The sequence below is a fragment of the Zalophus californianus genome, chromosome 1 (genome assembly GCF_009762305.2).
Source record: "Zalophus californianus isolate mZalCal1 chromosome 1, mZalCal1.pri.v2, whole genome shotgun sequence".
NCBI classification, from domain to species: domain Eukaryota; kingdom Metazoa; phylum Chordata; class Mammalia; order Carnivora; family Otariidae; genus Zalophus; species Zalophus californianus.
The window spans coordinates 95,432,755-95,458,373 of NC_045595.1; the positions used below are offsets into that span (position 1 = coordinate 95,432,755).

Here is a 25,619-nt window from a genome sequence, read left to right on the forward strand (position 1 = left end):
GAGACCCGTCCCCCCCCACCTCCCCAGCCAGCATGAGACCCCATCCAAGCACTTCCCTGGCTTTCTTGCTGCCGGAACACGGCATAGCTGTTGGGGAGAACAGCTTGCCAGGAGGCATGGCTGCCTGGTCACAGGGGCTTAGGTCAAGGCTGGCCCCGGTCCACATGGCCGGATGACCACTTTACTCTCTGTCCTCAATTCCATTTAGGATGCTCAGGCTCAATGAATAATCTGTTCATTCAAGTCACACTGGAGTGCGCGAATACCACGCGTGCTACCTCTCTGGGGATAAACCTGCTTTTCAAAGGTACTGCTTGCCTAGTGGTGGGATTCTAGGCCCTGCTGCAGAGGGGGAAGGAAATGGCTTTGACCTGCAGGGCCTTCCCGGGACCCCATGAATGATCCACCATAAGTCTGTCCCTGTTGACCACTCTGCTCTTCCAGGTGCACTATTCCATTTGTGTATCCAGTAGGAAAATACAATTCTGCGCAGAGTAACAAACCTAATGTTCTGGAAACACCAGGAGGCCTTGGAGGTACTGACCCTTCACTACATAGCCATCTGCTCATCTGGACCCCCGGGCTGTAGAGGGAGTAACTCTACATAATGACCAGAGCCAGCAGGGACCTTGTTCCTGCCATGGGTCAGGCCCAGCTCCAAGCACTTCATATGCACTGACTTGCTCACCCCTCATAGCGACCCAGTGGAGGAGTTGCTATTTTTGTCTTTTCGTGTCATAGAAGAGACAAACAACGATAGAGAGGTCAAACGATGCGCCCGTGGCTACCCAGCTAAGAAGTGGAGCAGCGAGACTGGAACTCAGGCTTCCTGGCAGAGCTTGGGAGTCCTCTGCAGGGGTGTCGCTCTGCCTAGGGCTGAAGGGCAGAGGGCTGTCCTGGACCGAAAGCAGCTGGTCCTACAGACCTGCAGAGACCTTTACAAGTGGCTTTCCCCGTGCTGCTGAAGGCAAAGCACAAACGGGAAGCCATATGTGTCTTAAAGTCCTGGAGAAATGAATGTATCATCCAAAGGAATGAATCTCAAAGGGCAATGAGGAAGGAATGCTGTCTTAGCCAGAGAATGTTTCCAGGTAAAGTGATCCCCCGAACAAACGAATTAACAAAAAAACAAACAAAACTAAACAACAACCACAACAACAAAGGCTTCCCAGAGAACCACCATGCAGGCAATCACCACTTTTGCCTGTGGATAAAACCGACAGTTCTAGAAATAAAGGGAGATAGATATAAAGGGTTTCAAGGTATGGGAGTGAGTTTTGTTTTTTCATTTAATGCCAGGTTTCAAAGAAGGAAGAATATGTCAACTGTTACACACTCATTCTATTTAAAATCCATAGCGATGTCTTAATGGGCTCTGTCAGGAGTGGGAGGGTCCCCCCGGCTGCTTCCCAAAGGCCGCAGAGAACCCTTGGTGGTGAGTGTAGAGCCCAGGCTCAGCGGCCCCCTTGTGGCCATTACTTCTTCTTGAACACTTGATGACACACCTGGTCACCGCAGGTCAGCTCCTGCAAGGTCAGAAAGTGGGTGAGTGACTCGCAGGCCAGGACTCCTCTGCCTGCCCAACCCCCCCCCACCCCGCCCAGCCTCTTGGTGTCTGTGAGTTGGGGTGGGGGTGGAGAAGCTGGAATATAAGAGGACACTTAGTAATTGGGGCAAAGTGCATCTCATAGACCCAATCAACTGGCATGCCCTGCAGGTAGCAGTAATTTGATTTTGACACTTGAATTGAGCTTGAACAGCTATAAAAATGAAAGATGCAAAGAAATTACCCTCTTGGGCAGGATTTTTCCTACTCCCGTGATTAAAGCAACATCTCTTAATTTATAAAAGGCAGTGAAGCCCTGAAGAAGGACCTTTTCTAGTGGGGAGAAGCGTTTGGAAGGCAAGGGCCCGGGAATATGCAGGCTGGTCGGCTGTCACTCCATGCTGTGGGCTTTCTGGCCTCTAGTGATTAGAATGTTGGTTGGTGGCATCCCAGTCAATGACAGGGCAACAGGGCGTGGGCTGCAGAAGGGCTCCCCCCAGGCCTGCCTCTGCAGGCAAGAAGCTGCTTTTCATCCAGACAGAGGGAGCCCCCAGGCCTTATCTGTACCTCATGACTCCTCGAGGGAGGAGAGAGAAAAATATGAGTGTGGGGACAGCCACAAAATCATTGCAGCTGACAATGACTCCATTGTCTTAGCCACAGGGACCACTGGGGATTGTACTACAATTAAAAAAATCCATCATCCAAACCAGAGCAGGTAGGGAGAACCGTCAATGGAAAACAGGGTGAATGCTTCCCGTTTATCACCAGTTGACACTGCCTCCAAAATCAAAATCTCAGGTGAGGCCAGCCCAGCTCTGAAGGGCACCACGGTGACCTGAATCCTGACACTGGGGCCAATACCTGCCTGACTCCAGAGGTGAAGGAATGGCCGAATGAATGAAGAGCCATTTAACAAATGAGTGACTGAGTGCATGAAGGAGTGAAAGATTTCTCACTATATGAATGCCGGACACGTAAATTGCCTTGAAGATTGAAGACTGAAAAATTCAGCTATCTAGACACATATAATTCATTTCAGGAGATCAACCATTGTTCCTCCTGCTCTGTTCTAATATCAAGTTAACTTAAAATATTTCAGGATTAGGTGGACACACCTGATGATGAGAGGCCAACACCTGTGGTCTGTAAAGTGGTTCCCAAGCCCACCTGCCCCTATCCCTCCCACTCCCACCCCTCTTCTTCCGGGCTCACATAATGGTGAGAAGGCCTGGAGCCATCCTCCTCTGGCGCATCTTCATTCTGTGCCTCACATTTCTCTTCAGCTGGTCTTTAACAGGTTCCCTGCATTTCTCCTGGGATCTCGGCTTCCTAACTCAGCATTTTGAACTCTCATTTTAATTGCAGCCTTTCACAGAAACAGCCATATAGATTTCTTCCTGGGGTGCCCTGAGCCGGATGGGAATGGCTTTCCGGCTATATGACCACCTGCATTTGGCTGGAGCTCAGGGGAGGAGTGCAGGGCCATTTTTCTTGTCAAAGCACCTGGTGAGGTGAACCTGCAGTTTGTGTAAGCACTGCGGAAAGGAGCTGGGCAGACCCCGGGACTTACCAGGTGCAGCTTGTCCCCCTCAACCCACTGCCTCCAACCGCGGTTCTCCTTCTCCCCCTTCTGCACGCACACAAGGACATCACCTTCCCAGGTGACCAGCGTCTGCAATGACAGGTTCCCAGGGAAATCAAATGTATGGCCTTGATTGGGACGGAACAAACCAAAGCCTGCAGCTGCAGTTCCTGCGGCCATTGCCAGGCTCCTGCCTGCCCACAGGACAGAGCCCTCAGCCTCTGCCAAGCCAAGATCTGCCAGACTCACTTTCCACATATACCTTCCATTCCTGCCAAACCGGTTTTTTGTGGCTGTTTCTGTTCTCTTTCAAAGAATTGTAGGGGCACCAGGGTGGCTCAGTCGGTTGGGCGTCCGACTCATGATTTCAGCTCAGGTCATGACCTTGGGGGTTGTGAGCTCAAGCCCCGCTTTGGGCTCTGCACTAAGTGGGGAGACTGCTTGAGATTCTCCTTCTTCCTCTCCCTCTGCCCCTGCCCTCGCTCATGCCCTCTCTCTCTCTCTTAAATAAGTAAATAAATCTTAAAAAGAAAAAAAAAGGAATTCTACTCTCTTATTTTATCCTATGGTGAAGATAGCATTACAAATCAGTGGGGGAAAAGACGATGCATTTGACTATAAATGATGTAAAATTTCTGGAAGGGTAAAATAGCATAATGTCAACAGATGAAGAACAAACTGAGAAAAATAATTGCAACACATATCAAAGACCTGACTTCCTTATATGTAAAGGGCTCCTATAAATCAAAAAGAAAAAAATCATTACCCTAATAGGAAATGTTAAAAAGGACACAGCCAACAGCTTACAAGGAAAAGGAAAAAAACAAAAACAAAAAAACCAAAAACCTAAAACCCAGCAGATGGCTTTTAAACCTAAGAAAAGATATTCAACCTTACTCATAATAGGAGAAATGCAAATTAAGGCTGTTTTTCAGATACAATTCATCATACGGTCAAAGATCAAAGAGTCTGATAACATACTGAGTTAGAGGAAGTGGGGAGAAGCAGGCCCTCTGTAAATGGCTGGTGGATATATAAATTGGTCTGAATCCTTTTGCAGGGCAGTTTTATGTTACCTCTTGAAATATAACATTGTGTATACTCTTTGACCTAGAAATTCTGCTTCTGGGAATTTTCCCTACAGGAACCGCATGGTGAGGGCTGCCTATCGTGGGGCAATAATACAGGCAGAGAAGCTACTTGACTAGGAGGGGACCACAACAGATGGCTCCAGGGCCATCCTCATCATCCAGAAGCAGGAGGGTGGCCCCGCTCCTGGTGCTGGGCTTCCTCCGGACAGCAGTGCAGACTGGCTAGTCGCACGGAGGGTGGGGGGCAGCAGAGATGCACAGCTCATGCTGGACGGCCAGGCAGAGGTGACCAGCAAGTTGAAGAAGCCATAAACCTACTGAACCCCAAGAGGCTCGAACTCCTGGGCACACACTTAGAGATTATACATCCCTGCCCCCTCAACTCCTCTGGCTTCTCTTTCTCCTTTTATTTCTCCTGGCACCTGCCTCGGGACCATTTGTACCATCCCTAGGGGGTTCTCCAGGGCCGCCTGCCTCTGAGCCCCGATGAGGACTGCGCATGCACCTCCCAAAGGATGATGTCACTCCCATCCAGACAGTGGTTTTGCGTTGGGCCTGTCCTTTCTCAGGGATGACCCCGATGCCAGCTGGTTTTCTTCCAAGTATGTGCAAACTGTATTATGCCTCTGTGAACAATATTATGCTAAGGACCAGACATTTGCTTTTCTATCTGTCTTGTAAACCTGGTTGGTGACAAACTGACCTGTGTTTCTTTATTTACTGTCCTTGCACATTCGGGTCTATGTTTGGGGACAAATTTGTTTTCTACAGATTGTTAAGTCTACCTAGTTCTAAAATAATATTTGACCTTGACCATATTATATATTTTATGTACAATTTTATCCCTCCTCACTTTACTCCTCAACACATCACAATGTTGTTTGTTATGGCAAAGGACTAGAAGCCTCATAAATTCCATCAGTGGGTGGCTGGTTAAATATGTGTGGTTCATCTATGCTATGCAGCCCTTGAAAGAAGGAGGCAGTCCCATACCTATGGAGGAGAGCAGTCTCCATAGTGTATGGTGAAGTTAAAAACGCAAGGAGCATGGCCATGTGCATAAAACAAGGGGAGAATGTGTATGCATGCATATGTTTGCCCATATTCTCTGCAAGGAACTAAAAGAGCCCTTAATGGTGATCGTCCCCGAGGAAGAATCGAGAGGTGGAAGGCCAGGATGGGAAGGAAATTTTACTTTCTCCTGTTTAAATTTTCTTAAACCATCTGCATGTATTCATAGTCCCTAAATTAATTTAACAATAAAATTCTACATGTTTTCTAAAGAAAATAGGTCTCCTCCTTCTTTGGGCCCATCCGAAGCCTCACATCTTTGAATGTGTTGAAGAAGCTTAATTCACAGGTTGCTCTCCTTGCTCTTCTGGGAGGGAGATGTTGTCTGGAATATTCCAGAATTCTCTCCCAAATAGATGAGAAAGGAATATTCATTTATCGGTGCCCATCATCAGTCACGGGACTCTGTTCCCTCCCAAAAGGATGAGAAAGGACCCATGTCTTCTTATTTGGGCAAGGACTGTGTCTTGTAACCCCCTCTCCCCGAGCCCACATTGCCTCACACATCATGGACACCTAATACATGTTGACTGAACTAGTGTCTATCTCCCCCAATAGACAATAAGCTCCACGAAGGAAGAGGCCATGCTGTTTCCGCAATACCAGACTCAGCAGAGAAGGTGCTTGGTGAGCAGTGTTGAAGGACTCTGTGATTGAATTATTTTGTTGAAACGGAATCCTGAGGTAAATCCATGTGCGAGAATAAATGAGCCTATACGTTCTTCATTGATGATGATTCTTGACAATGACTCAGCCAGCCCTCCTCCTTGCCTTGATTTCTATGGTCCCCCTGGAGTACACACATGACCATCAATATGGACACTGCATGGTAACTGTCCATCTACTTGTCTGCTTCCTCATGAGACTGTGAGACCTTTCAGGGCAGAAAGAGCTCTAATTCATTACTTTACCCATAGCTCCTGACCCAGGCCTCTCATGTGGTAGGGGTTTGGCAAATTTGTAGAAGGAACAAAAAAGAAAAATGTTGGTGCACGAGGGCCTGTCCTAATATTTTCTTTTAATAAATCTTAGCAGGCAGCAAGATTAAAAGTTATTCTGACCCTAAGTAAATTGGTTACCAAGGAATTACAGTAATACCTACAATGTTATAGCCTTACTCCCACATAAAACAGCCAGTAAGAAGAGAGAATGGTTAGATGAACTAAAATTCCACAAGTCAATTTGCTTTCAGTTGGTGTCCCTCATCCCTGCATCAGAGGAAGTTCTGAAAGAGGCTCGATTGCCTCACAAGATCTTGAGGTTGAGGGGATGGAGACAAGTGAGGGAAGCCATTGCTTCTGAGCCAGAGGATAAAGAAGACGCACTTGCACTGAATTAAAGAAGGAAGCTGGGCCCAAGCTGCAGTTTCCCTCCTCAGTGTCCACAGTTAACATCGTTAAAAACAGCCCTGTATGGGAAATTAGATAAGGTACTATCTCAATGTCAAATTTACAGAGGTGGATAATGATACTGTGATTATATAAGAGAATATCCTAATTCTTAGGAAACACTGAATTACTTAGAGGTAACACATCAGATTGTTCAGAAAAAAATATGTTTAGAATAGTGAGAGAGCAGGTACAAAAGATAAAGCAAATGGGGCAAAACGTTGACAGTAGGTAGTTCTCAGGAAAGAGTATATGGATGGTCTTTGCTATTTTCATGCAACTTTTCTGTAAATTTGAATCAGTCCCCTAAGAGTATTTTTTGTTTTTTTTTTTAAAGGAAAACAACGGCTCTTTAAATTAAGCACATTGAAGAGCACCAAGAACGTGATTAAACCTTCCTGGCGCACCTGCCCTTGTGCAAGAGCGATTTTGGCAGCGCCCACCCTCCCCTCCCACAATTCTAAGTGCGGGCCTCCGGGAGAAGCCTGCTGCCCCTGGGCTCTTGCGGACACCACGTGACATTCCTTGTTTTAACCACCATAGTCCGTGTCTGCTTTCCCCTGCCCTGATTGTCCACCCCAATTACTTACTGCTTTCAGTGGAGATATAATTCCCATACGATAAAATTTACCTTTTTAAGATACAATTCAGTCATGTTTAGTACACTCACAAGGTTGTAAAACAGTCACCACTGTCCAAATCCAGAACATTTTCATTGCCCCCCAAAGAAACTCTGCTCCGATCGGCAGTCACTCCCCATTCCCTCTGCCCCTGGCAACCACTTTCTGTCTCTAGGGATTTGCCTCATTTTTTTTTTTAAGATTTTATTTATTTATTTGAGAGAGAGAGAGAGAGAGAGAGAGAGAGAGATAGTGACAGAGATAGCGAGAGAGAGCACGAGTGGGGAAGAGAGGGAGAAGCAGGCTCTCCGCTGAGCAGGGAGCCCAAAGTTGGCCTTGATTCCAAGACTCCAGGATCATGACCTGAGCCAAAGGCAGACACTTAACCCATTGAGCCACCCAGGTGCCCCTGGGGATTTGCCTATTCTGGGCATTTCATGTAAGTCATACAATATGTGGCCTTTGTGTCTGACTGCTCTCACTTAACAGGATGTTTCCCAAGGTCATGCAGGTATGTATCGGTGTTCCATTCCTTTCTACGCTGGCATGCTATTCCATTACATTCAGTTACTTCTTTTTAATTTTATTCTGGGTAGCTTGTGTGATTTTGAAAAGGGCTCTAAATCCTCTTAGAAACAAATCAGGGTAGTAAGTGAAAAATATCTATGACCTGCAGGAAGGAAGAAAGGGGTCCCTGGGTCCCTCAAAGTGTCAACCCCACGGTTAAAGTGGTGTCACCACTCCTGCTCTGGGATGGCATAGATCTGGGAACTGTAGGTAGGGCCCTATTGTGCCTTGGCTACAACCCCACCCCACACACACCTCTCCCCCAAACTGCCAAATGGTGAGCTTCTCAGAGGGGTTCGTGAGGGTGGCAGAGATGTTCAGAAGCAGAGGCCTGGAGAATAAGAGCATGAATACTACAGCAACACGTGCTCATACACACACACAGACACGTGTGCACACGTGCAGACACATATGTCAACATGTGTGCACATGAACACGGACACACAGCTTTGTGCCACCACATGTGGGCCACAGAAATTAATCAGAGAGATAGACTGACTCACTGGCTCCCTGTGGTCCCTTTCCAGCTGAAGGGTTCCAGTCAGATTACAGGAAGTAGGTAGTCCTGAAGGCATCTGGTCTGGGTTGTGATTCTCATGGGAACAGCCTTTTGCTGGAGACTGGGCAAATTCTGTCCTGGGGACTTCTCAGGCCCCACCGGTCTCGTGTGTGTGTGTGTGTGTGTGTGTGTGTCTGTGTGTGTGTGTCTGTGTGTGTGTATAAGTCCCAACTTTTTGTTGTGGGTAAAGCGGACATAAGAAGTGGGAAGTGGGATTCTCTTTCTCTCTGCAGGACTTCGAGCTGACCCCAGGGAAAGGCGAAGAGGAACAACAGTAGGTGTTGAGAGGCAGAATACTCTAATGGTCAGGGTTGAAAGGATGTAACTTATCTTAGGAAGAGTGAGTTCTTTACTATTAAAGGTGATGAAAGAAGAAGTCAGAGAGAACAGGCCTGCTTTTCCACAGCCCACATCCAGAATGGAAAGGAGAGGAAAATGGATCACTGTGAACAGATTAGGCTAGAACAGCAGAGTGATGCAAAATTCAGTGACAGATTTCCCATCCGTTCTGGTGCCTGAGGAATTGGCCTTCCAGCCACACAGTTCAGAGAAGCCTTGTCGATCCATCAACCCCTCAGGGAGGGGATTCTACAAGGAGCTGTTCCAGAGCCCGGAAGCTTCGGCCTTTATGCCAAGACTGCTCTGATGGAAGCATTTCCAAAGTGCTTTTCATTTCCCACTTTTCTTTAGCAAGGAGCACTAAATATAATTCAACCTTGACTTGATGGCTAAGATTATCAATGTTGCAGGACAATTTGATGGAGAAATAAAATGTGTCTTGCTCTCTTGGCTTTAGAGTTATCACCAAAGAATGATGACAGCTTTTTCTCCCCACCCCAGGAGAGCAGCCAGAGCTCATGTCTCTTGCTTTGGAGGAGAGCTGAGACCTCTGACTTTGAAAGAGCTCCTGGAAGCACCAGAGAAGAGTGGGACTCTGGAGAGAGTGGGGCTCATGGTGAAAGGGGAAAGGCAGGGTGGAGGATTCAGCTTCCTTGTGGCACTCTGATGGGCTGGCCCACTGGTGGTGTGAGATACCTGGGGATGAGATACTCACTTTGGGAGCTAGGACAGAGGTCCTCGTGGCTGTGTTGGCATGGAGGGAGCGGGTACTATAAATATGCAAGCTGCCCACCCTTGTATAAACTGCATGGACCTGGACAGTGAGTGGTCAGTGGCAACCATGGTAAACGACAAACTGGAAGTCCTTCCAAGTTTCCTGGACTGTATAATCCATGAGGTTCTTGCATGATGCTAAGATTGGAATGGGGGGGCGGTGGATGCCTGGGTGGCTCACTCAGTTAAGCATCTGCCTTTGGCTCAGGTCATGATCCCAGGGTCCTGGGATCCAGTCCTGTGTTGGGCTCCTACACAGTGGGGAGTCTGCTTCTCCCTCGCTCTCTGCCCCTCCCCCCATTCATGCTGGTGCTCTCTCTCTCTCACTCACATGCACTCTCAAATAAATAAAATCTTAAAAAAAAAGATTGGAATGGAGGAATCCTTAAATATGACTGAGATTGCATTTCCCCCTGTTCCTGTTTGCAGGGACTGACCAGGTATAACTGGATTTGGATAACCAAAGACAGGTGCACTGAGTGTGAGTGCGAGCACTGCAGCAATTGGACAGTGGGCTGTGATACCACATGGTGACGCAAAAGGCGAGGGGGGCCTGCTGTTACCCTGTCTCCCCCTACCCCCTGCCCCCTGCCCCCAACCCCACTTCTCCCTGCTGCTGTCATTCTCTGCCTTATTTACAAACAGCTCCTCTGGGTGAGGGCCCGCTTCTCTTGCAGAGTCCAGTTCTCGGGCCTCGAGATAACTCCCCACTTGTGCACTCAGAGTTGTTTGCTCACTTTCAGGGTCCTACCTATATCTGAGCAGTTCAAGGGGCTAGAAGTCTGGCCTTCCGGTAGATGGAGATTTCCTTGATTATGTCCTGTGAGTTTAAGGTGATGCTGGGACAGAAACCATCAACATGCTAGAGATTTCTCTAAGTCAGTAGCACTGGGTAAACCTTGACTTCTTTAGTCTACTGACTTTTTCTGATTAGCATTGCATTTTTCTTTAAAAAATCCAAAATTGAGGTATTTCATATAAAAATTTGTGAATTCTCAACATCTCTTGAAAAGAAAAAAAGCAACCTAGCAACATGAGGCGCCCGTGCTCCATGGCAATGCTTGGCTGGTGCTGAGTAAGGCTGCCCCTGGGATGAAGAGCTGTGCTACCCAGCTTGCAAAATCACTGTCACTCCCTACGATATTGCCCTTGCCTGTCAGGCCCACGTTGGCATAGGAGCTGGCCTCCTACCCCAGGTCCTGGACAGGTCGCCAGTCCTCCATCTCTCCTTCGCTTATAAGCTTAGTGTAGAAGCCAGCTTGCTTCTCCTTGCTGAGCTTCCGATACTTGCTTATTGCTAGCATCAAGTCACTCTGGTCCCCTCTCCTGATCCCTCCCTGGTTGTTTCTGTCATATTTTCATTGTGAAGCCAGATGGCCGGCTTCTACACACAGAGTATATGAGTAGAAATGCCAGGCCAGGTCCTCACCTTAACAGTCCGGTTATCCAGGCCCTTCGTGAACTCCTCAAACTCCACTCCAACAGTGAAATCCAGCTCATAGTTGCGGAATGTGCTGTTGGTTTTTGTCTTGAAGTTATCGCCATCTTGATTAATGATCTTCGTCTGATTCAGACGGACTGCGATCTTGCGGGTGGCAAAATCAATATCTGTTGGCAAAGGGAGTTGTGGAGGTTATGATGTACTCAGCTAGACTCATTCATTTCTTTAACAAGGCCAAACATTCAGGACCAGATACTCAGACCATGGGCAGCCCACATTTCTTTGCTCAAATGGGAAACAAGAATTGTCTTACACACGGCCAGTTTGGGCATCTCAGTCAATCGTCTGGAAACCTAGGGGCTCTCAGTGCCCCCTCAGAAGCCTGATGGGAGGGGGAGGTAGCAGGCAGGGCTCACCCCTGAGCTGCAACTCCCAGTAGGCAAGTGAATTCATACACACACGTACACACATGCATATGCAGGTATGTGCCCACACACACACCCCTCCTCCACAGAAGCTCCATTCTATTTGACATATTGGATTTCTTCCTAGGAGTTTGCTGAATGAAAGATCTCATGGTTTAAAAGGAAAAAGACCGCTTAAAAGTAACCAGTCTAGATCATGGGTAAAAATGGGCCTTTTGTTAATGTCCATGGTAGGTAAGGATACATACGAACCTCCATTTTTAAAGCAGATTGGGGGTGTACTTAGCTGGGCTGTTCTGCCTCAGTCATGGGCCCCCAGGACAATGTTAAGCATATTCCAGACACTTAATAAATACTTGTGCAGAGATTTCTTTTGTTGCTTTTAAGGAAAAGATGAATGATTGTTCATATTTTTATTATTGTGAAAAGTTTAAAACAAACCAAAGTAGAAAGGAGAGTACCAGGAACTCCACACATCCATTACCCAGATTCAAACATTATCAAGATTTTGCCACATTTACTCCATTTACATCTTTTCTTTGCCTTGATTTTTTTTTCCCATCAAATTCTATAGCAGTTCTTTTTATCCCCGGCTTTACTAAGATACATTTAACAAATAACACTGCATTGCTTTAACTGGTACTATGTGATGATTAGATACACATATATGTTGCAAAATGTTGACCAACAATAAGGCAGTTCTTTTTAAAGTTTAGTATGCATCAGAATTTCCAAGACAACTTCTGCAAAGAGATCTTCGGGCCCCAGTTCCATAGATTCTGACTCTGTAGGTCTCAGGGCAAGCCATGAGTTTGCATTTCTAATAAACTCCAAGGTGATGTTCATATTATCGGTCATAGATGACACTTCAAGCAGTATTGCTATGACAGATTGACAATTGATACATTGGCAGTATTTGTTTTCACATATATTTTTGATTGAGACAAATGGCAATGGGTGTTTGAAAATTAAGTCTCACCAGAGAGCCTTCCAGTTATTTTTATATCTTTATTTTAAAATAGGGAGGAAGTTATTAGGAAGTATTTTAAAGGAAAACGTATTCATTTCTCAGAGACTATTAGTAAACAAAAGGGAGTGTGTCCTTCAGTGGGGTGTTTCATTTACTAAGCTTTGAATTTTACAGTATGAAGTTAGGTGTGGAGCCAAACTTCTTGCTAACCTCTGGTTGTGTATAAAATGTCACCCAAGCCAAAATGTCACTGTCCCGTGGCATAGATTTAGAAACAGAGGATAATTCTGGAACTTGCTATAAACATCATTAAGCTCTTAGTGTCCAGCCAAAAGCATATTGGATCCCCTTTATGTCTGTGAATTCTCCAGATATTTTTGGATGCCAATCTAAATCTTTAGCTTTTTTTTTTTTTTCCAGAAACTCCACCTGGAAGTTTTTAAAAATACTGACATTGGTTCTATCATAACCCAAATATAATAATGACCTCAAGAGTAAGAACAATTCAAATTCATTGAGTGTTCTTTCTCTGAGAATCCCAGCCCCTGGTAGGTCAGTAATTAAACTTCACACTGTGTGCTTTCTGGTGGGGGATAAATATTGTTGTGCCCATGAGGAAGACCAGCAGTTACCAACAGTTTAGGAAGTTCCTGGCAATATGGAGAATTAACACCCCTGCTGGCCTACTGCCACTCTTTCTGCTGCCCTTCCATGGTAGCCAGGCATCACTCCCCTCATCTTCTCTTCCCATTCCTTTCTGACTCATCTCCTTCTGGATCTCTTTAGTTACTATCACTCTTCTCCTCCTAAAGGGCCAAGAAGATACTAAAGCTGGCTGGTTGGACCTCAGTGTGAGCCAGCAGTTTGACCGCAGCTGGGAACCCACAAGAGTACCACATGTGCATGGGGAAGGTCCCTGCCTGGGCTTTTGGACCTGAAATTGTATAGTCAGCCTTTATCATAAAGGGAATAATTTCAAATAACATCAGGCAGCCCAGTAGGTAAAGGGATTACATACCTGTGTCCTAAGTTGAAAAGAAAAACAGGTTCAAGTTGGCATGAGCTAGTGCTTGAATGCTAGTGTCTTGCTCAAATATTGTTCACGACTATTTGTTGAGAACATCTCATGTTTAAGAATTCACCAATGGGTCCCAAAGCTGGCTGCCCATCAGGATCATGTAGGAAGATGTAAAAACTACAAATTTCTGGGTCTTACCCTAGACCCAGAATCTCTGGATGGTTTTAGATCTCGGATTTCATCATAAGGGGCTGTATGGAGAGACTTGTACGGTTTAGAGGAAATTTGAAAGCCATGACTTAAGCACCTACTCCTCAAGCCATAGGTGACGACATGGAGACCCAGGGAAGTTAAGTGACTTGTCTAAGCATACACAACTGAAAAAGCCATCACAGGATTTGGTAATTGGATGGATATGTGTGGAGGGATCAGGTTGGGAGGAGCAAACAGTAGTTTTGAGCTTGGGAGTCAAGGTGCGATCCAGAAGAATCGGAGAGAAAATTAATCTTATGGGGAACATAGGAGCCGAATTTTAGGTCAGATGATCTGGGGGCTACTCTGTGTGGACCCTTGGTAATATTTGGGGTGGTAATTAAGACACGCCTTGGAACCAACCAGGAATGGGGCCCCAGGGTGGAACCACCCTTGAGAAACCTCACCCAACAAACCCATGAGGTAAGTATTATATTATCTCCATTTTACCAATGAGGAAACTGGCTCAGGGAAGCTGTGTCACTCTCCCTGGGTTGTATAGCGAGGGAGTGATTGAGATGGAATTTGACATCAGAATGGCCTGTCTCTGGGGCCAGCACAGTGCTCCACAAGCTCTGGGCTGGCCTGTCTTGTCAGAACGTCAGACCACCAGAGTCTATGCACTTTCTGTGGCTGCCCAAATATCAGTGACTTCTGAGTGACTCTTCTTCACAATTCCCCTGGAGCTGCAGGGACTTCTGGATCCAACTAGAGGACACTTCCCTCTTTGGGGCAGTTTATGTTTCCTGGAGCTCTAATGTGCTGTCTTTACCACACAGCAGTTGTTTTCTGGGATCAGGGTCCTCTACAAAGTCTGAGCTGGATCAATCACACTCTAACCCCTGGCCTTTTTCTGACAGCTCGTTTAGCTTCTGCTTTGTGGCTTAGGGAACTGTACCCGGGGACATCCAAGCCACACAGCTTACAATGAGGCCACAGGATGTGGAATTAGATAAAAGCTCTCTCTGCTGCCCTTTGTGCATGAACACTTCCAGGCTAGCATTCGCGAGGCTGGGGTACCCCACTGCATTTGCCATGGTGCTCAGCTTCATAGGTCATTGGGTGGTCCAAAAAATGTGGCTCATAATCAACTACATTTGGGAAATGAGGAGGTAAAACCAAGAGAAGCTGGTTTCTACACTGAAGAACTTCACAGAGCCTTCAATCTAGGAAAGATGCTTTGCAACCCCAACAGTGGGGATACAGGATATGGACCTTCCCAGTCTTGTGTGGGCTGTAGACCCACGCTGTGGTGGGACATCCCACCCGGTTGGTCTGACATTCCATAGAACATGATACAGAAAGGGCTGACAAAACCCTCCACCTTTCTCTCAGTCACCTGGGCCCTGCAATTATGGAACTATCTCCTGTTTCATTTTCTCCCTTCAAGGTAACTGCTGGCCTGTTTGGAAGGGAAAAGAGTAAACAGGGCCAAGTGGTCAAGTATCTCTGTCTTAGAAATTAATCTTCCCTTAAAATTGCTAAAAGCCACGGAAGAGTTTTCCATATCTAGTCAGTATAAGCACATGCTTGTGGCAGGCAGAGGGCTAACGTCACACTCCAACTCCTGTTTCTCTCCTTCTGTCCCAGAAACACAGTCTAGCAAGTCAAGTAACTCCTGTGTGTCCAGCTTCAGTCCCACTGCTGGACCCTTGAGTCCAGATCTACAAACAGCAGAGAGCAGTGGCCATAAGCAGAGCTATTAGGAACGGCATCAGGTTGCTTTGAGCATTAAATATGATCATGTTTGTGAAGAGTTCTGCCCAGTGGCTGATGGCTTGTGGTAATGGCCCCATGAATGGTAGCTACTGCCATCATCATAATCATCTTTATGAAGCCCCTTGATCTCACAGGTTGCTGTGCTCCGCGTACTTCGCATTTTCCTGTATGTGCCCTGTGTGTTCGCCCCCTAAATCCCTGCCACTCTCCTCACAGCTCTCCACATCTCACGAGACCCCAGCCCAGCCTTGCCTTCTCCAGCCAGTTCTGCTCTTTCCTGCCTCCTTCCTCACCAGCTCTTCAGACCACACAGCTTTACCCCCCAGAAGACACGGCCTGATAGTTTCTTCTGACTTTTTCGTGGGGGTGATTGTTCTTTCCTCCGAAATCTAACCTCTATGAGGACAATGCTGTCTTCTTGCTCCGTGTCCCCAGGGTTGGGCACAGAGTAGGTGCTCAAGAAACACTTCCGGATTGGTTAATGGCTACCATAGTTTAGCACAGTGGTTCTTACAGTGAGGTCTCTGGGCCAGCACCTGGGAACCTCTTAGAAACGTAAATTCTGTGTTTTTGGCTGCATGTTCTTCTCATTTAGTACGCTGAATATGTCTTGCCAGCCCTTTCTGGCTTGCCAGGTCTCTGTGGATAGGGCTGATGTTATTCTGATATTCCTCCCTCCATATGTAAGAAATCTCTTCCCTCTAGCTGCTCTCAGGATAGCTTCCTTGGCTCTAAGATTTGCAAGTTTCACTATTATATGCTGGGGTGTTGGTCTATTTTTATTAATTTTTGGAGGGGTCCTCTCTGCCTCTTGGATACAAATGCTGTTTCCTTCCCCAGATTAGGGAAGTTCTCAGCTATGATTTGCTCAAATATACCTTCTAGTCCTCTCTCTCTTTCCACCCCCTCAGGGGTCCCAGTAATTCTAACACTGGAACGTTTTATGGCATCATTGATCTCTCTAAGTCTGTTCTCATGGGCTTCTAGCTGCCTCTCCCTATCCTCCTCAACTTCCTTCCTTTCTATCAGTTTATCTTCTAGATCACTAATTCATTCTTCTGTCTCATTTACCCTGGCTTAGAGTATCCAGTTTAGACTGCAATCATTCATAGCATTTTTAAGTTCAGCCTGATTACATCTCATTTCTGCCCTTAGAGATTCTATATTGTCACTAATGCTTTTCTCAAGCCTAGCTATTGACTTCAAAATTGCTACCCTGAAGTTTATCTCTGACATCTTGCTTATATCCATATCCATTAGATCTGTGGCAGAGGACATTGTCTCTGGTTCTTTTCTTTTTTGGGAGTTTCTCCTCCTAGTCATTCTGTTGAGGGATGGTTGAGGGAATGTACAGAGTCCAAAATATCAACCACGACCCAAGCAAAATGCACCTACAAAAAAATCTGAAGTGGTCGAAAGCTACCACAGATATGCCATCAAAGCCAAAATGATCCAAAACAATAAAGAAGAAATAAAAAAGAGAGAAAAAAAAAGATGAGGGGTGGGGAGAGAGATTATAATCTCTCAGGGTGGACAAAGCAGGGTGATCTGTCTGTTCCTGCTTGATTTTTGGTCTGCATGTTAGAAGACACTATATCCCAGGGTATCTGGGTGGCTCAGTCGTTGAGCGCCTGCCTTCAGCTCGGGTCATGATCACAGGGTCCTGGGATCAAGCCCCACATTGGGCTCCCTGCTCCGCAGGAAGCCTGCTTCTCCCTCTCCCACTCCCCCTGCTTGTGTTCCCTCTCTTGCTGTGTCTCTCTCTGTCAAATAAATAAATACATTCTTTAAAAGACACTGTATCTGAAAATTGCAAAGAAATCGGGACTTATAGATACATCAAGATAAAATTGAATTGAGTGAAAAATGGGCTGGTATGGGACATAAATCTATAAAACTTATATGTGAAAAAGAAAATAAAAGTTAAGAAGCAACTTAAAAACATAGGTTGGGAAATGAATAAAGAAGATATGGTTCATATACACAATATATTGTATTGTAGAAATATTACTCAGCCATCAGAAAGGATGAATACCTACCATTTGCATCGACATGGATGGAACTGGAGGGGATTATGCTAAGTGAAATAAGTCAAGCGGAGAAAGACAATTATCATATGGTTTCACTCATATGTGGAACATAAGGAATAGTGCAGAGGACCACAGAGGAAGGGAGGGAAAAACTGAATGGGAAGAAATCAGAGAGGGAGACAAACGATGAAAGACTCTGGACTCTGGGAAACAAAGTGAGGGTTACAGAAGGGAGGGGGTTGAGGGGATGGGGTAACAGGGTGATGGGTATTAAGGAGGGCCCGTGTGGTGATGAGCCCTGGGTGTTATATGTAACTAATGAATTGTTGAACACTACATCAAAAACTAATGATGTATTATATGTTGGCTAATTGAATATTAAAAAAGTTAAAAATAGAGCTACTCTAAAAAATAAATATGGGAAAAATAAAATAAGATGAAATCAGAGAAGGAGAAAAACCATAAGAGACTCTCAGTCATAGGAAACAAACTGAGGGCTGCTGGAGGGGAAGTGGGTGGGGGGATGTAACTGAGTGATGGGCATTAGGAGGGCATGGAAAACAAAACAAAACAAACAAAACAAAAAGTAAATTCTGGGGCTTACCCTAGACCTGGGGGTTGGGCCCTGTTTGTTTTAACAAGCCTTGCAAGTGATTCTGTGCATGCTAAAGTTTAGAACCACTGGTATAAAAGAGTGAGGGTCAGATCCAGGTATAAATCCTGCCCCAGATTTCCCAGCTATGTGACTTCAAGGAAGTCATTTTTCCCTTTCTGAGCCTTCTAAGCTTTCTCACAGTAAAATGGGGAAAGAATGCTTATCTCATAGTGTTATTTATGTAAGGATTCAGTTAAAATGATGGTAAAATGCTTTACAAAGTACCAATGAGCTTGTGGGTATTCTGTGCACATTGGCCTCCACCCCTTGGCCTTTTCTGTTTAGGTGAAACAGTGGCCAGATCGGCATTCAGTGCGGAGTGAAATATTTGGTTCATATTGATGCATCTCAAGGGCTCTGGACTCCGAAGGCATAGTCAGAATGGTGGTTGATCTACTTCCTCACTAGCGTAGCCCTGGCATTTTATCCAGCCTGGCCAAACGTTTCTCTGCATGGACCAGCTTTCTTGCTGCAAAATTTGGCCAGTGGGTAGAAACAACTTCAGCTCCTGCTCCTGATGTCCATGCTGTTTTAAACCATGGTGCCGGAACTGTAGTTAGGAGATGAGAAAGAAAACCACAGGCCAGGTGTTAACCAGGTGAAACAAGGGGGAGGGCTCCAGGCAAAACAACGAAGGGAGAACTGGGGATTACGGAAACATTTAGGACAGCAGCTTTCCTCAGAGAGGATGTGGAAATCAAGGCCCAGAGAATTTAAGTGGTGGGTTCAGAGTTACCCAGTGGAACAGAGCTCCTGACAGCTTGCCCACAAATAAATTCTGTTTATCACTCACAACTAAGGCTCCCCTAACAAAAATTATTGCTTGTCCCTGGTTGCCTAGAAAGGTGGATCACAGCTAAAAATGCCTACTGCTGAGAGAAATGGTTCACCCTGGCCACACCACCCCCAGTCAATCTTTCTGACCAGTGCCGGGGGAACCTTATTAGGGGCTCTATGCAAATGGAATCAAGTATTGCTGCTTCTCTGGATTGAGAAATGGCTTGGTGTCTTGGCCACCCTTTAGCATTTGCACAGGCTAGTTAATCATGTCACCTCTGCTCCACCCCAGGGTAGGGGAGCCAAGTGTTCTGTTGGTGGATTAGTGATATTTCTAATCAAAGGAAAAGTTTAACTGCTGGTGTAGAATACACACACACACACACACACACACACACACACACACACACACACACAGAGAGATTACAAAAACACTTCCTCTTTGTACTTTGCAGAGAAAATTATTTTCCTGATACGGTATTTTAACACCAGGGTTAGCAAGTATGTTTTATCTGCTTTTCTGGATTAAAGGTATCTTCGAGCCTGATTTATAGCCAGGTGAAATGAATTTCTATCTCAGAGGAAAAGGTCTAAAGGCAAGCTATTTCTGAATAATATATGTGGCTTGTAGCTACTGCAGAAGAAAACAACACTGAAGTGACTTTATTAAAGCATACTTTCCATAACTACATTTTGAACAATGTAAGTCATAAAGTTGAAATATGTGTATGCTACTCACCATTAAAATGCTTTGTAATATGCTTGTGAACAAAGCTAAAGTCGCGGGCTAAAAGGGCAGGCACTCTTTGTAAATTAAAGAGAGAGATGCACACATATTTATCATGTGAAATCTGAGATCTATTTCAAGCACGCCTTTGATGCGCTTTAAACCTGGACTCCTTAATTCTCAGATCATCAGCACTCTTGGGCAACTGTGAGAAGCAGAGTGCAAGAGCAATCTTCTCTGCATCTTTTCCTCCAGATAACACATTTAGAGAGAAATTGGACTGGCCCCCTGCCTGCCTCCTCCTGTCTCTCATGGGCATCTCCAAATTTCCTAGCCAGTGGAGGCAGAGTGGAGACCCTGGGGTGCCTCTCTGCTCCCTCTGCATGATTTTCACTCCTCACTCATACTCTAGGACTCACTGCTCGGATGGGGGCAGGGGGAGGTGGGGCCAATACAAGCTAGGAGAGAAGGGGCTCTCTCTCTCCTAGGGGAAGTGGCTAGGAAGGGGCTCAACTTATCTTCACTGGGGCTTTTCTACCCGCCACACCCCCAGTACTTTCCCTGTTTAAAAGTCCAGTCAGGGATGCCTGGGTGGCTCAGTGGGTTAAGCGTCTGCTTTCAGCTCAGGTCATGATCCCAGGGTCCTGGGATCGAGTCCCATGTTGGGCTCTCTGCTCAGCGGGGAGCCTGCTTCTCCCTCTGCCTGCCACTCCCCCAACTTGTGTTCCCTCTCTCTGACAAATAAATAAATAAAATCTTAAAAAAAAAAGTCCAACCAGATACCATGTGGTTCGAGTAAAGACTTCCGCAATGTGTGTAACTTCTTTGACCTGTAAGCACTAGCAGAAATCCAAATTTTGTGAATATAACTCCTTGGGTCATCAGACATTTTTTCTTTTTCTCTCTCTCCCTCCCCTTCATTTGCTAATTAATTTCCACCCAGGGACTCTGAGTGACTCTTGCAGTGTTTCTGAGGGACCTGTCTATCATCCCGACACAACTTGGTCAGAATGAAGCTCCTTCTCCCCTACCCCCATGCTTAGTATCTGCACCTAGAACAGTGCTGTGGAAAGAGCTTGGGTGGTAGAAGCAGGCAGACTGGGTTCCTGTCTGAGCAACATTACTTCCCAGCCACAAGTGACCCCAGGGAGGTCCTTTCACTTCTCTGGGCTTCCGATTCCTCATCCTGAGAAATGGAAAACATTCCTTCCATCTTAATCCCTGACTATACCCTGAGCTCTAGATCTTGTATCAACATGCCAATTTTAATACTCCATCTGGATGTGTAATGGGCATCTGAAATCAAAATATGCAAAACAGAAGTCTTAGTGCATTCCGCCCCACCCAGCACCTCTCTCCAAACTTACTCCTCCCCATGTCTTCCCTATTTTAGCCTATGAGATCACCATCTTCTCAGTTGTTTAGGCCTAAGCCTGGGACTATCTTCATTTCCTCCACATCCTCTGGTTTCATATTCCTCTGCAAGCCCTGTTGGCTTTATCTCCAAAATACTTGTTGAGCCTGTACTCTCTTCTCCAGGCTCCTGGGCACTACTAGCCCAAGCCACCACCACTTCTTGCCTGAACAACACAGCAGCCTCCTAGGATGGGCCTCCCTGCTTCTAGTCTTGCCTTCCAATGATTCATTCTCTACACTGTAGTCGTAGTTATCCTTAAAGAATATAAATCAGCTAGATTGTCTTCCATCATAAATGGCTGACTTTCCCTTTGTTTACCACGCCTCAACACACCAACCTTTGTGTTTCTTGAACACACCCAGAACTTTTGCATTTGCTGTCTCCTGTACCTGTGACACCACTTCTTGATAGTCAAGCCTTGGTTCGCCTGTCACCTCCTCACACAGCCTTCCCTGGCCACCCAACGCTCTTCACTCAAGAGGTACTTTTTATTTTCTTTAAAGCACTTACCACTACTTTAAACTATTTACTTTCTCTCGCTGCCACTAGCATGTACACTACAGGATGACAAGGAACTTGTCACGTCATTGACCACCATGTTGCCAGTGCCTAGAACAGTTCTTGGCATGTCATAGGTGCTCAATGCGTGTGTTGAAACGGAATAAATTAAATGAAATAATGTATATAAAGTTCTGGCAAGATGCTTACCATGGCTTGATAACACTTATCATGGCATATGCTCACCTCTGAAGCTGGACTGTGGCTCTTAAACAGTCTGGACAGGATTTGGGACATTGTGAGTATTCAGGAAACCTTTCCTGGCAGAGACCATTCAAGGGTGAGCTGGCTGACTTCAGCCTCTAAGCCTACCTCCTTTCTGGTAGAATTTTCCAGAGACCCACTAGGACTTTTTGCAGTGGCCTCTGCTCTTTTAAATCTGTGCACGTTCATTTAAATGAAAAGATGTTCTTCATAGACAATGGCCCCCCACCTTCTTTTCTAAATAAAGAGAAGAATTGGATCCTCCCTAATATTTACAATTTGTGGACTAAAGAATTCCTAGATTTCTAAATTGAACATTAACTGAGCAGTTTTAGGACACACACTTTCCGTCATATGTCCACATCTTCACTGATTAAAGTTACATGACGATGTTTCATTTTCTAGGTTGCTTCCCTGCCCTGTCCCCACCCAGTCACCAAATCTAGTCTATTTCCCACTCCAGACTTCACCCTGTCCACCTTCTTTTGGCACTGCTCTTATCATCTTCCCAGGGCCATCGCAACAAGCTCTTCACTTCTCTGATAGTCCCTGCAGATCTATTCACCCCTGGCTGTCAGAGTGAGCATTGGTGGCTTCTCTCTCCTCTGCAGACACTTCTTCTCCTTGTAGGGTTAAGTCCATACGTGGTGGCACACCACCTTCAAGATCTGACCTGTCACCTTTCTGACTCTCTTTCATCCCCCACTTGCACTTCACCTTCTGGCAATACAACTTGTCCTGTTCCCTCTGCCCAACACCACGTTTTTACTGGCCTGGCCTTTGCACACGCCTGCAGAGTCATGCCTGACTCTACTTCCGTATGGAGCAATTCCCTCCATCCCTCAAAACCCCACTGAGCACTTAGGAAGCCTTCAGTGACCTGTGTACAGTAGCCCCCTCCACCACCCCACCTATATCTTGTTCCTGTTGTTGTATTGCTATGGCCCCAAGGGATAGAATCACCCACTGTCCTATGGGTGACAGATTGCATTTACTTAAAAGGCTGCAACAATACTTCTCATCCTACCTGCTATTCCTACCATGTGACTATGACATTCCTCTCACTGAGAGATGGGGTCTCTGTACCCTTCCCTTGAATGTAGGTGAGCTCATGACTCCTTCAACCCAATAGAATACACTGGAAGTGATGCTGTATGATTTCTGAGCCTGGGTCATAAAAGGCCATTCAGCTTCTGCCTCCTCTCTTTTTGGACACAGTAAGCATGCTGTGAGGAAACCCAGGCCAGAAAATTCCTATCTGGCAGATGAAGAAACTGGTTCTGGAAGGTTAAAAAATTGGTCAAGGTTAGAGAGCAAGCCTTAACTGGGCTGGCCTCTCTGGTTTGGTTTCCTCACCTGCATGATCTTGTTCAGAATTATACTTCTGAGCTAAGCTCCAGACCATCTTCCCATGTATAGAATCAGTTTTCCATTCTATTGTCCACCCGGGGTGCTAAACTACTCCGCACAGCAGGACTGGGGCTCTGGTAGGAGGATTTGTGCCTCCTCCCTTCTCCCCCAAGGATTTGAGGTAAAATTTGGATAGCCAGGAGGAAAAAGAAAGCAATTCTGTGTTGGAAACATGCCTGGAGTACATGAAGAAAGTTCCAAACTCTGTAAGTAGTGCAATACGTCCCAGCTCTCCTTGTTCACTGAACACGGTAGAAATGTTCATCAAGCTAGAAGTTAATTGCACAGAAAATTCCACAATTCCCATTCTTGATGAGACTTCCCATCATCATATCCAAATTATTGGGCTTCTGACCCCTCGGGCAGCCCTAGCAGTGGGGAGATTCCAACCAGGAGCTCCTTATGTGGAGAGCTCTAAAGCTGGAAAAGTGATGAGGAGGCTGTTGTAGGACGAAATAAGCACAGGCAGCCAAAGCTCCCTGCCCAGTGCCTAGCCCACAGCAGCTGCCCCACACACCAGCTCCTCCTTCAGGTTTCATGTGATTTCTGTCAGCCCCATGAGAGATCCCCACAAGAGAGTCAACTCAGGACACACACCGATCAAGCCCTTGGCCTGGAGTCCAGTTCAGAAGTCAGGTACATCGGTGAGTTGTTTGATTTATGTGACAAAAGCCACTTCTAGACTTTTTTTTTAAATCTTATTTTATTATGTTACGTTAATCACCATACATTACATCATTAGTTTTTGATGTAGTGTTCCATGATTCATTGTTTGCGTATAACACCCAGTGCTCCAAGCAGAACATGCCCTCTTTAATACCCGTCACCAGGCTAACCCATCCCCCCACCCCCCTCCCCTCTAGAACCCTCAGTTTGTTTCTGAGTCCATAGTCTCTCATGGTTCGTCTCCCCCTCCGATTTCCCCTCATTCATTTTCTCTTTCCTACTATCTTCTCTCTCTTTTTTTTGTGGGTCTGATATTCTCTAGCTGAGAAATTTTTTAGCTACTCCTTGTCTGCTTCCCTACCACAAGCCTGACACAAGAGCAAGGCAGTCCCCATTCGTGGATAATATCAGGTCCAACTGGTGATCTAAGAGACGGTGGTCAAAGGCAAGAGAACTACTGCATTATCCTGTCAAGTCTGGTTTTACTCCATGTGTGCATGTATGTGTGTGTGTGTGTGTGTGTGTGTGTGTGTGTGTGTGTACCCTCTATTCACATGTCTTTCCTCTGTGCCAGGTATTATGCTAAGGACACTTCAGACAAAATCTCATTTACTATTATTCCCAACTTACAGATGAGGAATCTGAGCTTCAGAGAATTTGTATGATTTACCTATTATTACATAGCTAGCAAATAAGGAGCAAGGCTTGCACACAGATCTGTTGAACTCCATAGTGGCACTGTCTGGAGAGCTCGACCACAGTTCTCCCAAAGTTCCCCTCCTTCCCTCACCCCTCATCTCCCCCTTACCTAGGACCTTCATGTAGCCTTCAAAGTTGTCATTACTCTCCATCTCCCAGGTTCCATTCTGGTCCCTCGTCATGGTAATAGCCTCTGGTTCAGTGTGGGTGAGTGTTGAATGTCAAGGAGGAGGCTGCAGGGAGAACATGTTGAAATGAGCTACTTTTATAGTATAGTGGACCAGGTTTATGGCTTTAAGATAACAGTTTCAAAGGTTATAAGCACAACCCCCAAAAAACTTTCCTTTGCAAAGTTCAGCAGGACTGTGAGCAACACACATTCAAAGTCCAACGTGGCCAGCATGGGTGTCCCAGTGACCTCTTCCACATGCAGGACCTCAGAGCAGCAACTTTTTGGCTGGCTGTGTTCCCACAGAACCCTTGGCCCCACACTGAACACTCTGTCCTGCACTTGAGGAAAATCAATACGTAGTGCTCCCCCCACACTGGGCAGGGCCCAATCTACTAAAAGCAAGTGATATCTGGAGGGAGGCCAGATGGGAGACAAAGGGGCAGTGGGACTCTGCTTCAAGACCCCAAGAGCAAGCTGAGGATCACCTTGACCAGAGTGGGGGGCATAGCTTGCATTTGGACAAAGACTCTTGTTTCAGGCTGTTCCCCAAATTAGCTGTCCCAGTGCGTCAGAAAATGGGTTGGATTACTGCTGTGATGCATAGTTCTGAGAGATGAGGCCTGAGTAGGGGCCACTACACTCTAAAGCACAGAGGTGTGGGCTGAGATGGATAAACTATGAGTCCCCAAAGGTGAGACCAATTTTGATTATGGCCCTTTGGAACTCTAATATATGTATTCATATACTATGAAATCTAAGCAAATGGTTCTGTCTGTGTGTGGTTTGGGGAATGTAAAGTATCACATCTATTTTTTAGTAAATATACTGGAGTCAGGAAGACACACAGTAAAAAATGGCTCACTTGCTATCAAAAAACCAGTGTGGAATAAAGGGAAGAGTAAAGGACAACTTCCCACAAAGAGAAAATGAGTGAAGGCA

General features: G+C 45.9%; 1 protein-coding gene across 1 annotated transcript; it reads right to left on the reverse strand.

Moving 5' to 3' along the window:
* Positions 1-1,248: 1,248 nt before the first annotated feature.
* On the reverse strand, positions 1,249-24,809 carry RBP2 (retinol binding protein 2). The gene is made up of 4 exons (XM_027587610.1): positions 24,618-24,809; positions 10,970-11,148; positions 3,120-3,221; positions 1,249-1,526 (listed from the first exon to the last, which is right to left on the reverse strand). The coding sequence occupies exons 1-4, from the start codon at positions 24,688-24,690 to the stop codon at positions 1,476-1,478; spliced, it is 405 nt and encodes a 134-aa protein (XP_027443411.1). The 5' UTR covers positions 24,691-24,809; the 3' UTR covers positions 1,249-1,475.
* Between the last annotated feature and the right edge of the window lie 810 nt (positions 24,810-25,619).